The following is a 15,406-nucleotide window of genomic DNA, read 5'->3' on the forward strand; positions in this document are numbered from 1 at the left end:
AGCAAAAACAGAGGGGTGTGGGGGGTAGTTTTCCATTAAGCTGAAAGAAGTCTGCCCTGGTGAAAACGAATGACGGAGGGACATAAATGGTACAGAGTGAAAAAGTCAGGCAGGGAAGGAAAAGATGAACAGCAACAGCTTGAAGATGGGTAGTCAGGGAGATGGGTTGACTATGAAGATCATCCCGTATGAGCAGCATATTGCCCCCATGAGATGGAATACTGACCTTGGAGGATGGCAGGGGGAAGGGGGGGGGTGGAAGATCAAAACAAATCGGTAAGTAATGTGAAAGCTCAAAGTAGCCGTGAGGGCACAATTTCGTTTCCTTAAGGCAGAGTACAAGGGGATGCTGCGATGCTAAAAGCAGTCATAAATCCTCTTTGTGGGACCGAAGGTCGTGAACATTCCATTGGAGGACAGTCATGAGGGGAAGAGATGTAGGGGTGTCAACACGGCGGCCGCTGAGTGACAATCGGTGTAGAGTCACTACTATAAGGCACCGAAGCAGGAGGATCCTGTTCCATGGGGTCCACAGAAGCATCGGCGTGCTCGTGTGGTCAATCTGCGGAGTCCAATGCCGAAAAATGGTTGGTGGTGCGCACCGGCGAGACAGAGGCCAGCCGGGCTGAGGAACCACATGGACACCATCGAGCAGGATCTTCGAGTTGGCGAAGGAGATGACCGTTTGTGGACTTCTTCGAGCCGTTCTGGTTAGTGGAAAGCTTGGGTGTTGTTTGGCTGGAGGGAGTACTCCTTGTTGTGTAGTGGGTGGTTTCGCCCCTTGAGGTGAGAGTTTGACGGTTTCTTGCACAGCGGGATGGGGGGCGGCGATGCTACCTTGATACTGGGCGATCTCTCAACCTCAGGGCCGAATTAGAGGTCACATGTCTGCGTGGCCACGTCCTTCATGGAGCTAGGGGTAACAAGAACAGAACTATAGGTGCCAGATGGGAGAACACAGGGTTTGTGACTAGCTAGTAACTTGTGAGCTACTGGGTAAGGCACTTTTTCCTATACCCAAATCTCTTGAACAGTCCGCTCATTTAGATACATGGGACAATCCCAGGAGGAGGCTGCATGGCCACCATTGCATTTGATACAACGGGAGGAGGAGGTGGACATTCGCCCTCGTGTGCATCCCTGCCACAGGTTACGCATTTGGCTGGGTGTCGACAAGAAGTTCAAGTGTGTTGAAATGATGATACTGGCAGCAGTGCATCGGATTCGGAATGTACGGCCAGACTTGGACGACAGCACCACCCTATTAAAGTGAGGAAAAGAGCGCAGGTGGGCACCAAGGAGGAATAGACCTTTTTCATTACACAATAGACGGCAATGAGAAGATTGTATTTCAGCGTCAGACCATCAAGCAGCTTGGTGTAAAATACACCACGGGAAGAATTTGAAGTTCTATGTGCCTTGACATGAACAGGGTAGCTGTGGAGAAGCGAGGCAGCAAGCAGTTGTGTTTGACAATCAGAAGCCGTCTGCTAAAGCAAAGTGCCATTCCGTAAACGAGAGCAGGATTTCACAGGGCCAGCAATTGCATCAACACCTTTCTGGGTAATAAACGGATTGACCGTGGCGAAGGACTGACTGTCTTCAGTACGTGAGACCACAAGGAACCGCGTTGCAGCGGGAAAGGTCTTCGAATCAGTAGCCCCATTACGTTTACGCTTCGTAGAAGTCAATGGAGAGGATGATTGACTCATAGTGAGGAAATCCCTCGTGATTGCCAGCGTCTCCGATGGTGCACTCCTTCCAACTGGGGGCCTCCTTCACAAGGGGGCGCATCCGCCTTAGGTGATTGTTCACACTTGAGGTCACACCTCCCAAACACCTGACGCAGGGACCAATCGGCAATTTGGGAAGGTTACCACTCAGGCAATCACTCCTCCCCGGGCCTGGCCTGTACCAGGGGGTACATGCGAATCCTACCTGTCAACCCAGGGCTGCGAATTACGTGTTACCCAGTCACCTGTTATGTGTCAGATGCTTGGGCCGGCCTTCAGGAGTGCACAGGGAGGAAGAAGAAAAAAGAGGATCCTCAAACGCCAAAGTGGAAGAATGAGAGGAGGAGGGAAACAGAGAAAAGAAAATGGAACCAAAATCAAAGTTGAGACTGTTCACACATCAGCGACAGAATGCAGGACATTCCCAATAATACCCCAGACATTTTCCCCAAGGGAGGGGAACATTTTCCCCAAGGGAGGGGAAAAAAGTAGTAAGAGGATAGACAGGCAGCATGGAAGGGAAAAAGTGCTGCAAAGGCTGGGGCTCCGTGGTAGCCAAGCACGAACCCGCCAAAGAGTGGCGAGCCCCCTGGGGGCTTGATCTGCAATGATAAATATTTTGATCTCATACTTTCCAGGTTTTGAAGAAATGAATGTTATGAAAGCACAAACTCCCCAGAAAGATAGTAACATTTCATCCACTGTTAGGTGTTCACATGTCATGTAATACCTCATACAATTTTTAGAGAATCCCTCCATAACACCGTGTACAGGGGCCAACTTATAACTCTTTATGTTCCTATCTTGAGTGAATACAGTTTTATGTAATCAAATCCATCTGAAAAGAAAAGAAAATCTTTGCAGTGCCATGCCAGGCAGGAAGATTTCTGTCCCGATGCCACAAGAGTCCCAACATTCTTCCATATTTATTTGCCTCCATGCCAAGTCTTCCTTGAACTCTTTTTTTTTCCCAAGTTTCTTGCAGTATTTAGGTCACTTTTATAAGAGGTTTTACTTTATCTATCTAAGTATTTGTGCTCTCTATAATCAAATTGAGCAAATCATCATCAGCGAACAGTTTCCAGGCCTCGACAAGTGTGTTTGCATTTCTGGCTTGCCCATTGACATCAGGCAAGTGCGTAATTATATTGTGAGATCTGGTATGGACATTTTGACTGGGGACATTTTTCAGCTGGTTAGTTTGTCCAAGTCTCAACAAATAGCAAGATGATGATTCACTGGAGGAGGGACTAGAACCAACTACATTAGTTGACAGAGAATCTCAATCAGTATTAGTGCTGGCATTTATGTTTTTGATGGGAATAACTAAGATATGTCTTCACTGTCCAACTGTTTGTTGCTCATTTCACTTCTCTCTCGTGACCACTTTCAGGAACAAAATCAGGATCTACATCCAAATCTTCATTAACACTTTCTAATAACTATTTTTCAATTTCTTCCTCAATTAGTGGACACTGCCAATCAATAATCAACTGGTGAATAAAGAGGAATGATGAAGCAAGTAGAGGCCTTTAGAAACATTAACTGGATGCTACAATGAATGGCTTACTCCAAGTAGTGTACTCTTCTGGATATTTAAAAAAAATCTCGCCTGGCTCTGAGAGACACAACCCATCAATACTAGAGTTAATTACTGAATGTCCCTTGTATTTTCCAAGAAAATACATAGCACCTAGCCTTATCATTGCTGGCCCCCACTCTCTCACCTTCTGATAATGTTTCTTCAATCTCCCACTACTTTTGAGTTCTGACAAAGTGCTGTCATAAATAACAAGCATCAATACATAATGGTTACTATATAAATGTCGATTGATCTCAACTGATCATATCTCTAATTACTTACCTTTTCTTGTTTGAGAATGCACTCGTTGGTACATCTAATAATTTCCGTTTCTTAGTAGATTTCATTACTGGTGTGGAGAAATCTGGTGTTGAACTAATAAGATCATTCTCATCAACATCTGGCGAAATTCGTCCAACCATTTTCTTGAAACCATTTATCACCCCTGTTGACACATATATATTATAACTAGTTGATTAGCCATGAACTACCAACTTTATTTCAACACAAGATCAGTCCACTATAAATTGACACAGTGTACAATTTCTTCTTACTTGTAAATGAATTACTTCGACGTTTTTTCTTTTTCTTTGTTTTAGGACCTTCTTCCCCATTCATCCCCAACATTTCTATACCATCATGGGACACAGAAGTCAACTGGCAGTAAATGTGATCTGGCAATAAACCAATTTCAGAAGCATTCTCAAGCAGGGTCTGGAAGTATACAGTAGACACACTGAAAAATAGTTCTCTTAATCATCATGTCAAAAGCAGAGATTGGTTATAAGAATAGAAAGAAAATACTTTATCCAAGAGAAACTGATAGTAGAGATGAGGTAGAGGAGAAGGGAGCAGGAGTGCAGTGGAAGGAGAGGACAAGACTGTCATGGCAGTGACAATGGAACGAGAAAGAGGAGCAGCAATATCAATATTTTCTCCATTGAACGAAATGTGTAGGGGTCTGTAAGTCATCCCCACTCATCCTTTTCCTGTTCACTGTCAAATTTATGACAAAAGAAAAAAGAACAGTAATAGTAATAGGAAAGCAAGAGAATAGAGTGCAAGGTTTATTTCAGCAGGTAACATTAAAAATATTGTGTGGAAAATGAAGCACAAACTGACTGAATTCAAACTGACCTCAACAATACTGACGTGGTACCCCAACCTTGTTCCTGTATTGGTAATCATCTTTTCATCCACTGGCATAATAGAAGGTGTCAAAATAATAGCCAGATTTCTTGTATCCATTTTGTTCAGTTCGGACTGTGATGCAACTCTCTGAAAGAACTAAAAATTCAAAGCAGTCAGCAGAAATCTGACTTCTGTCCACCTGTAACAGAGCCTAGAGCAGTTTGTAGAAATCACTGTATAGTATTTAACTTACCTGCATTATGTATTCTAGTGAAGCAAGATGTACTGCTGGTAGAAGCAAGCATGTTAGAAGAACTGCCTCTACTTTCATTTCTTTTAACAGCAAGCAACTGAAAGTTTTGAAAACATGCATACAACTTATACAAATGACATAAGTATCAGAAAATAAATAACCTAAATGTCTTCAAGTTACAAACACCTTTTTGAAAAGCTAAGCACTCTCAGTCAAACGAGAACAAAATACTTTGATTCAGACAGTATCTCATTTGAGACAAAATACCAATTAGTATAAAAAAATTAAAACTGATGAAAAATACAAGAACTAGTTTGACGAGGACATGGAGACTGGACGAGATATACCGGGGAGGGGGGAAACTGGGCTAAATAGATAGAGGGGGGGAGACGAGGCGAGATAGACGTGGGGGAGACAGGCGAGACAGACAGAAAGAGGAGGGGGAAGCCACCGGGCGGGACGGAGGGGGGGGAGGGGGAGGACACCGGGCGGGACGGAGGGGGGGAGGGGGAGGACACCGGGCGGGACGGAGGAGGAGGAGGAGGAGGAGGAGGAGGAGGAGGAGGCCGAAATCTGAAAGCTGGGGCATAGAGCCCATGACTGCGTCTTGTGGATGGCCCCCAGTAGGTACTGCTCAGCAACACCAATACTGATGGAGCAGTACGAAATGCAGAAGTCGCCTGCATGCACAGAGGGTGACCTGGATGGCCCTACAGCTGCTGCTAGACCATTAATGGCCACTAAAAACAGAGGTACACTCAATACAGAGCCCTGTGGGACACCCATTCTCCTGGATATATGGTGAACTATGGGAGGCACCAAATTGGACATGGAAAGTACAAAGCCACAGGAAATATTGGATAAAAATCTAGAGCGTGCCTCTGAGACCCCACTCATATTATACGAGGATATGATATCGCCAGGTGGTGTCATACACTTTTCGTAAATCAAAAAAGACAGCAACAAGGTGTTGGCGACTGGAAAAGCTGTTTGGATGGCAGATTTGAGGGACACAATATTATCAGTGGTAGAGTGACCCTGGCGGAAACCGCCCTGACACGGAGCCAGTAGGCCACGTGACTCCAGGACCCAACCCAACTGCCGACACATCATACGTTCCAGCAGCTCACAAAGAACATTGGTGTGGCTGACTGGCCGATAGTTAGCCACATCAAGTGGATTTTTAACGGGTTTAAGCACTGGAAAGACACCATGGCACCAGATGCGGTTGAAGATTATGAGGAGATGTCGCTGGCCCAGGAGCTGTGTCGGGGCAATGTGCAAGGGCACTGAGGAGCTCGCACTCTGTAAATAGGGTGTTATAGGGTTCACTGTGGCGTGTAGTGAAGAGGACTTTCATCTCGATCTGCCGATTGAGGGTGCAGAAGGCTGGGGGGTAGTTCTCTGATGCAAAGGCTCTAGCATAGAGCTCAGCATTCGCTTTTGTGTCAGCAGACAACACGTCGCTGATGTTAATGCCAGAGGCACCTGTTGGGGACTAGTACTCAAAAAGGTGTCTGATCTTTGTTCAGACTTGGGAAAGAGACATATGGAATCCAATGGTCCAGATATATCTCTCCCAACACTCCTGCTTCCATCTTTTGATAAGCTGGCGAACGTGGGCATGGAGCTGCTTAAAGGCTATGATGTGCTATATGAAAGGGTGACGCTTATGCCGCTGTATAGCTCGCCGGCACTCCGTAACTGCCTCAGCGACTTCTGGTGACCACCAAGGGACCGCCTTTCAGCGGGGACAACTGACAGAGCAAGGGATCGCATTTTCTGCTGCATTAAAGATTGTTGTAGTCACCAGCTAAACCATTACATCGATGTTACTGTGTGGGGGAGAGAGAAAGGTGACCGCAGAGGTGAAAGTTTCCCTGTCTGCCTTGTTTAAGCCCATTTGGTCAAGCGTCCATGTGCCTGTCGCCAGGGCAGTGACAGGAAGATGGGGAATTGTTAAGTACCACACAGGTCATCATGTGCTCTCCAGTGGATAGATGGGAGAAGGCTTGGGCTGCAAATGGATGAATCAATGGCCGACTAACTACCATGAGCCACACTGAAATGTTTAGCAGCCCCAGTATTTAAGAGGCAGAGGTCGAACTGAGACAGTAAAGTTTAGGCATTTCTCTGCCTCAGCCAGTAACCACGGTGCCACCCCACAAGGGGTTATGGGCGTTAAAATCTCCCAAAAGTAGGAAAGTTTTAGGGAGTTGATCGATTATTGCAGGTAATACATTCAGGGGAACTGCACCATCTGGAGGAAGATATACCTTGCAGACAGTTATTTCCTGCATCGCCCTTATTCTGACAGCTACAGCTTCAAGAGGGGTTTGAAGGGGCACAGTTGCACTACTGACCGAGTTTAGGACATAAACGCAAACTCCACCTGACACTCGATTATAGTCGCTACGGTTCCTGTAATATCCCTTATAGCTTTGGAGGGCAGGATCCGCATTGCCGGGGACCAGGTTTCCTGGAGGGCAATGCAGAAAGCAGGTGTAAAGCTTAACAGTTGCCGTAGCTCAGCCAGGCAGTGGAAAAAAAAAAACCACAATTCCACTGGAGGATGACATCGTGAGACTGGGAAGGCATGGAACATTCAATAAGGCTGTTTACACTTCTGGGTCATCTGCTGCCACCGACATACTGCCTGAGCAGTTTATATCCATTGTGTCTGAGGGTCCAGCGAGATCTAGGTCCTCAGTGGACGCCAGAATCTCCACCTCATCCCCAGATGCAGAACTTGTATGTAGCGGTGGTGTGGGAGCCACTGCAATTTCCTTGGTCTTAGGGGTCTTCTTTTTGGACTTTTCTCGCTGTTTCTTGGGTTTCTCTGGCTGGGAGGGCTTCGATAATTCAGTCTCCGGGACTGAGGAGGATCGTGAAGTCCTACGACCAGCTACTTTTGGGCACTTCAGCCACTAGCGGATGCAATCTTTCCCACTAGCAGAAACCTGGGAAGGGAGTGAACTAAGGGATCCCTTCCTGGAGAGAGGAGCCGAAGAAGCTTCTCCAGCTGGTATGTGGGGTCTGGTGTCTCCGATGGTTGGGGGGCAGTGCTCCCGAGATAGGCAATGCGGGAGCAACAGGGAGGTATGTGCCCCGCACCATCAAGGGGCCAGGTGTAGTCTTCTGGCTCTGAGAGCCGACAAACTCACACAACTGATGGGGCTACAACTGTTACTGTAGCAGCGGCGTATAAGGTGGTCATAGCCATAGGATGTAGGTGCTCATATTTTCTCTTAGCCTCAGTATATGTCAGTTGGTCCAGGGTCTTGTATTCCATGATTTTCCTCTCTTTCTGTAAAATCCTGCAGTCTGTCAAGCAAGGTGAATGATGTTCACTGCAGTTGACACAGATTGGAGGCGGGGCACATGGAGTATGGGGATGTGATGTACATCCACAATCTCGACATGTGATGCTGGAAGCGCAGCGGGAAGACATATGGCCGAACTTCCAGCACTTAAAGCACCGCATCGGGGGAGGGATATAAGGGTTGACATCACAGCGGTGGACCACAATCTTGACCTTTGTGGGTAAGGTGTCACCCTCGAAGGCCAAGACAAAGGCACCAGTGGCAACTTGATTATCCCTCTGACCCTGATGGATGCGCCACATGAATAAACACCTCGCCGCTCTAAATTGGCACGCAGCTCATCGTCAGACTGCAAAAGAAGGTCCCTGTGGAATATACGGGGTGTATATGTGGACAAGGATTTCCCAGTTAAAAATACACTTTCACCCAGACGAAAATACAATTTTTCCGTGCTAAATGACAAGATACTTTCCCTCGGAGCAGTAAAACTTAGCTATGAATCTACAAAATCTATGAATTGATGGCTTCCGGCCACAGAAATCAGTTTTGTTTTCATTTGATGTGAGATTTGTAATTGAAGAGGAAGCAGCAAAATAATTAAATATAAACACTGCGTCCCAGAAAAATTTTCTGGGTAGCATCTGGCTGCTTGCTACAACCATACTTCCAAGTAGCCAGAAGTGGGAGAATGTACTGTTCATACACAACTGGCATCTTGTCTAACGAAGCTAATGTAAACAATTGTGACGTCGCACTCATCGCAAGCAGTTTGCTGTTATGAAGTATTGCATAGTCTTTCATCCTAATGCATTTAACACGTTTTGTTGTTGACAGACGTTTGTGGGCGCAGTTTGTTTTCTTGTAAATAGCTCATTTCCTTTGCAACTTAAGTTCTACTTAATTTTTTCACCCGTTCATGTTTTATTGCTGCAATAGAATTCTGCAGTAGTAAGGTAGAGTAATATTCTTTGTTAGACTATCAGTTGTTAGCAATCAAAATTACAAAAATTTAATTGAAAACTAAAATTCTGAAAAATTCCCGTGTTTTCCCAGTTTTCTTGCGGATGAAAAAATTCCCAGGTTTTTCCCAGATCTCCCGGGGTGTATACACCCTGAATATAATACCCTGACCATATTTAAGCTCTTATGTGGCATGATGGTAACAGAAACATCCCCCAACATGTTACAAGTGAGTAAAGCCTGTGACTGGGCAGAGGATGGTGTTTTTATCAAGACTGGCTGCCAGAGCGCATTTTGGACAAACCCTCCACCTCCCCAAACTTGTCCTCTAAATGCTCTACAAAAAACTGTGGCTTCATCGAAACAAAGGATGTCTCCATTAGTTCTTGTACATACGAGGTACCACGGTGAATAAGGTTCGCTGCCATCCTTAGCATGCGTTCCTCCCATGGTGTGGCCAGGGTGGGGTAAGATTTAGGGTCGTACTTTCTTGCATTGCACTGAGACTTGGGACACTTACAGACTGCTGGTGTCTGATAACCAGCAAGTGATGGCATGTTACGCTTCATCATGTGTCATCTGCCCTAATCCCATCCACTCTGACCAGGGGCCCTCCCCATGGGGGCCACCCAGCCACAGCAAAAGCCACCTGGCAGGACAGCCTTTGCCGAGAGTCCTGATGCCCCAGGGTGACGGGCATCTACTCCTTGGCATACGTGAGGAGTTAACGGCACAGGCATCAGCAGAGCGATCTCTGTGTTGTCAAGGGGCTACAAACCTACAACATGGCAGCCCCACCACAACGGACTGGCTACCATGCTGGATATGAGGTGCAAAGAAGTCCATGGTTGTAATCTGTGCAGAAAGCAACACTGCAAAGTGCACGGTGGATAACACACCCAGGAAGGTGTCCTCGTAAAAAGAGATGGCGAATGAGCTGGACTGCAATGTGACTACGAGAAAGTGGGCTAAAGATCTCAATGCACGATGGACACAATGCACAAAGTAAGGCCCTCTTCCCGAATTGGCTCGCTCTTCGGGAAAATTTTGAAAAAAAATGGGGGTCAAACCGTACAGGGGACCATCACATAAAGGCTGAAACTTTTAGTTGCCTCTTATGACAGGCAGGAATACCTCGGGTCTATTCTAATCCCTGGATCCGGGAGGAGACCGGGCGAGATATACAGGGCGAAGAGACCGGGTGAGATATACCGGGCAAAATATACAGGGGGAGGAGATAGTTTCATCTGTCAATGATACCCTCGGCCTTCCTCTGAGATGAGATTCCATCTATGCAAGAGGTATGTCAGTAATGTCATAGCATCTTAGTTCCGCACCTACACTGATGGCACAAAAATGTACCACTTCAATTTCCTGAAGAAAATGATTTTCAATTTTTCCATTTTAAATTCCAACCACTTATACGAAACTGATCTACTAATCTATGAAAAAATTTTTTGGTAGAGGCCCAATTAGGTGTCTGACAATGAAAAAAATTACATTTATATAAAAGTAAGCCCAAGAGGCGGAAGTAATATGAATGGATTGACACTTCAAGCACAGTTTGAGGAATCTCACAAGGGGAAATGCACATCTGTTTTGGTTTTCTACACTACACAGACCTCTCTTTGCATTTTCAAAGGCATCTGTTACCTCCTGCACCAGTCTAAACCTCCAACCTTCCAGGCTTGCTCCTGATTAATACTGCAGTGTCTTCTTGAGGAATCATCTCCCATTCTTTCAGGAAGGTCTCTGAATAATGCTCACTGACCCTTTTCCCCAGGTGGTTCTGTACAAGCTGAACAGGATTCAAATCAGGGGTTTGAGCAGTTGAGGCATAGCATGAATCTCTGCTTCATCCAAGAACTCTTGCACAATTCATGCAACATGTGGGTGTGCACTGTCAAGAATCACCAACAGATGGAGCAAAGGATCCAATAAGCTCCAGAAGGATTACCACCACATACCAATATGCTCTAAGACCAGTAGCTCTACAAAGACCAAATTTGTTCTTGCAGTCATACTGATTTCTTGCCACCCCAACAGAGAACTACCCTGTTAAGGCATCCTGGATGAGAACATGCAAGATCAATGAATGACTCTTGCTCTCTCAGTTATTCTCTCCAGCCATGATACTATATGCAAAACAGATGATGATGTGTGATGCTCTCTGGTGAGTTCTGGGCATGTGGTGGATCTTCAGAATTGAAGATTGACTTCTTCCAATCTTCTTCAGATGGTTCTCTCAGTAACATTGGTGGAGTTAATTTCGTGCTTCAGCAGTAGCTGGCTGACAGTTGTGGAAAACCTGATATCGTAAGAAGTGGTAATACTGTGCCCATGTTGTTGTTCTAACGCCTGATCCTGATTTCCTTGCATAGTCTCCAACTTCTCTGTACCTTCTTACGGTTCTGGAAGTAGTGGAAGCTGCAGTTCTGAACACTTCCACAGCATAATGCTTGCTGCAACCATTCTCCACCAAAGCAACAGCTTATGCAGCACCTTCGAAGTGTAAGGGCATGTTTATTCCAGAAAGCTGATCACAATGACAGAAAATTCCTAAAAATACCCAGATTAAAAGGGGAACAATACAAGGTACAACAATAAGTGCAATAAGAGCAGGAAAGCATTACTGCCTCACATCCAATGTTCTGTTTTTCAGGTTGCATGAGAAACAACAATTAATTCTAGTGAAATATGCAAGCGATGCACCACTGTTTCCTCACAAAGCAATGCACTGGCTGCCGAGGCCAGACTGTGAGCAACTGCGCACGATGGGAGAAGCATACCAGGTGGTGGCATTAGGGACAAGGCTGGGTTGGCTAGGGGAAGGGATAGCAAGGTAGGAGAGGGGGACAGTAAAGTGCTACTTGTGAGAGCATATAGCGACACGATTGGGACAGATTGGAACAGTTAGTGCATTCAGAAGGTTTGGGGTGGGAAGAGGGAAGGGGGGGGGGTCGGAAAAGGGAGAAGTAAAAGGATTGTGGATGCATTGGTGTGGGAGCAGGGAAGGGAATAGGTGGGTGGAGGACAGTCAACCCCCTGGCCAAACTCCAATAATCAGTGTACTTTAGCCACCTGTGCACTTCCTTGCTGCCACTCCAGCAAAACAGAGCCTTCTGTTCCACCAATGCACCACAGTCTTTTTAGTTCTCTGCTTTTTCACTCCCTCTACCCACCCCCAGCCCTCCTCACGACAGCACCCAGCTGCCCTCTCCCAATTCCCACCATATCCCTGAATTCTCACTACCCCGCTCTCCCTCCCCCTCCCTGCCCCAGCCACCTACTTGCCCCACCATCCAGACTGCATCTCCCATCATGCACAGAGTGTGTGTGTGTGTGTGTGTGTGTGTGTGTGTGTGTGTGTGTGTACTCTAGAAGGCCTTTTAGCCAAAGCTTACTTGCTCAGCAATTTTTTTGTTGTGCCTGTTTGTGACTCAACATCTCCACTATGTGGCGAGTAGCAATCTATCCTTTTCATAACAGTCATTAATCCGTCCTGGATTTTTCATTGCTTAATTAAACATTATTATGTGTTGTGTATAATTTTACAGTCCACACAAACAAAGGCACAGATAGCGCCAACAGAATAGCTTTGTTGTTTCGCTCTTTCAGGGAGACTTTTGTTAGATAACATATGGCTCTCTAGAGAATCAAATCACGAAAGCCAAACTGAGAAGTACTTAAACTGTGCTGTGAAAATGTGGCATTCTTGTAGTGCTGAGAGGAGCAGTGGAGTAATCATACCTGTGTAAGAGTTACTACATGTTTGCATGCGGCCAAATTAGTGGAAGATGAAAGATGCACGAAGTTGACACCTATGACACTAAACATGCTACAGCAATAGAAAATGGACACATGGTGTAATACAGTGTTTGTGGTGCCAAGTTTAAATGACAGCGGGGGTGAACAAGAAATACAATACTGTTATTTGGAAAAGAAATCTATGTGGTAACAGAGAACTTCTCAAACACAAGAGTAAAACTATGAAAGGTACATCATCTGTTTGCATGTATTACAGGAAAATAATCATGCCCTGAAAAACATATGGAAGAACAAGCAGAAGGACTCACTTTAATTTTTTGATTATGTACTACACTAAAGTTTGCATCTGTAAATATTATTCACCAGTGTATGAACATACCGCATAAAAAGATCATGGTAAATGTATGGCAGGAGTGGTTCTGGAAGCTCTCTGAAGAAATGCTTCAGAACATTTGCAACGTCTATCACATGATGCTGTCCACCAAGTTTTCCACCACTGTCAAGATGCGTCTGCAAAAATTCAATATGCAAATCAAATTTAAAAAATAAAAATAATAAAATAAACAAATTAAGGCAAAGGAAATCTATTCTGGTTGCAAATCCTCACTTTCTAGTCAACTGATAACAACTTCAATTCTGGCATATTGTTGGGTCAGAATGGAAAGATGAGTCATCCAAAAATAAATTTCCCCTTAGCATTTTGTCAACCCCCACAAGTATTGGGTTGTGGCACAGATTCTGTTTCTGCACACAAATTATGTGCCACCATTTTTAACAATGCTATAATTAAGTGAAATTATTTGATTAGTTACATACACACCTTTATCTGCCTTTGTCGGGCATTTGAACCTGCTTTGCGAAAGAGCCCTTCTGTACCACAGTTCTCTTCAATACATTTACAAGCTTCGATAATGAAAGTAGGGACTTCAGCCTCACATCCAGACTCCAAAGTTATTTTTTGACACTGCAGCTGATGTAAAGGCTTTTTGAAAAGTCTTCCATCATTACCTGTTGCTCGTAACTGCAACAAAAATGTTTCAATGCATTAGCTGTTTCTCAACCAAGGCATAATGTTTTAAAACTAATTTTAAGTAGTATTCCCAAACCATCTTTAAAAAAATGTATTTTGCTTGCTTCACTAGTATGAACTAGATTTACATGTTTTCTAAACTAGTGTGAATAAAAACAGAACTGTCCTAACTCCAAAACAATCCTGTAAAAACACAGGGAAAAGCTTTTGTTTGTCATGAGGAAGTGAACAAAAACAGACATGAAAGCTGATGTTGTTGTTGTTGTTGTTGACATGAAAGCTGATAGGCTCACTAATATTTAGAAACTAGAGGATACAGGAATATTCCAGGTTTACACTCAAAGGTAGTTAAAATAGCAAGTAGGAAAGCTCTATTCTGGCCTTGGCACTCTTTATGTACATATCGAGTGGCATCTCAGGCCTTGCTGAGAAGATATTTAGAGTTACGATTGATGAGATATTATGCAGTTTTAATTTTAAGATTGAATTCCAGAAATGAGAGATCTCTGTCAGCACCTTCATTTAGTTGTGATTCATGAAGTGTACTGTGATACTGCTACTCTCTGAAACTACTGACTGTTTGAAATGTGTGCCCACAGTTCAGTGCAGTTCTGACCCTGTGGCTAAAGTATCACAGATGACAGGAGAGCTGTCAAGAGAGTAACATGTGAGCCTTCAAAGACTACCAAAGCAGAATATTGTCAAATGATCTATCACAAAGACCCAAAGACATTCTGGTCATATGTAAAGACTGTTAGGGGCACCAAAGTTAGTGTCCAGTCCCTAGCGAATGAGACAGGAACTGAAATTTAGAGTAGCAAAGGAATTGCTGAAATGTTTAACTCTGTTTTCAAATGTTCCTTTACAACAAAAAACTCAGGATAACTGCCCAATTTAATCCTCATACCACTGAAAAGATGAGTGAAATAAGAATTAGTGTCAGTGGTGTTGAGAAACAGCTGAAATCGTTAAAATTGAACAAAGCTCCAGGGCCCCATGGAATACCTGTCAAATTCTATGTGAATTTGCAGCTAAGTTAGCCCGTCTTCTAACTATAATCTATTGTAGATCCCTCAAACATAAAACAATGCACAGTTCTTTGAAAAATGCACAGGTCACACCCGTCTGCAGGAAGGGTAGTAGAAGTGATCCACAAAACTGCCATCTAATATCTTTGATATCAATTTGTTGTAGAATATTAGAACGTTATTTTGAGCTCAAATTAATGAGGTACCTTTAACAGAATAACCTCAACAATGCCAATCAGCATGGATTCCTAAAAAATCCATCACATGAAAACCAACTCTCACTTTTCTTACCTGACGTACTGAAAGCTTTGGATCAAGGCAACCACGCATATGCATTATTTCTTGATTTCCAAAAAGCATTTTACTCTGTACCATACCTATGTTTATTGTCCAAAGTATGACCATATGGGGCATCGAGCGAAACTAGACTGGATTGAGGACTTTTCTGTAGGGAGGACACAGCATGTCATCTTGCATGGAGAGTCATCAGATGTAGAAGTAACTTCAGGTGTGTCCCATAGAAATGTGTTGAGATGCTTGCTGTTCACATTCTATATTAATGACATTGCAGACAATGTTAATAGAATGTTAACCTCAG

General features: G+C 44.4%; 1 protein-coding gene across 5 annotated transcripts in view; it reads right to left on the reverse strand.

The window, feature by feature from the left end:
- Positions 1-15,406, reverse strand: part of LOC126481273 (uncharacterized) — a 100,547-nt gene that overhangs the window by 38,869 nt on the left and 46,272 nt on the right. For 4 of the 5 annotated variants that reach the window (XM_050104901.1, XM_050104900.1, XM_050104899.1 and 1 more), the window contains exons 2-7: positions 13,571-13,771; positions 13,130-13,260; positions 4,700-4,796; positions 4,453-4,602; positions 3,870-4,029; positions 3,598-3,760 (exon numbers count right to left, since the gene is read on the reverse strand). In XM_050104901.1, coding sequence (XP_049960858.1) covers positions 3,598-3,760; positions 3,870-4,029; positions 4,453-4,602; positions 4,700-4,796; positions 13,130-13,260; positions 13,571-13,771 — 902 coding nt within the window. The remainder of the gene's footprint in view (positions 1-3,597; positions 3,761-3,869; positions 4,030-4,452; positions 4,603-4,699; positions 4,797-13,129; positions 13,261-13,570; positions 13,772-15,406) is intronic. The other variant, XM_050104902.1, reaches the window with a different exon arrangement.

Source organism: Schistocerca serialis, chromosome 5, assembly GCF_023864345.2.
Source record: "Schistocerca serialis cubense isolate TAMUIC-IGC-003099 chromosome 5, iqSchSeri2.2, whole genome shotgun sequence".
In the NCBI taxonomy this organism is placed as follows: Eukaryota; Metazoa; Arthropoda; class Insecta; order Orthoptera; family Acrididae; genus Schistocerca; species Schistocerca serialis.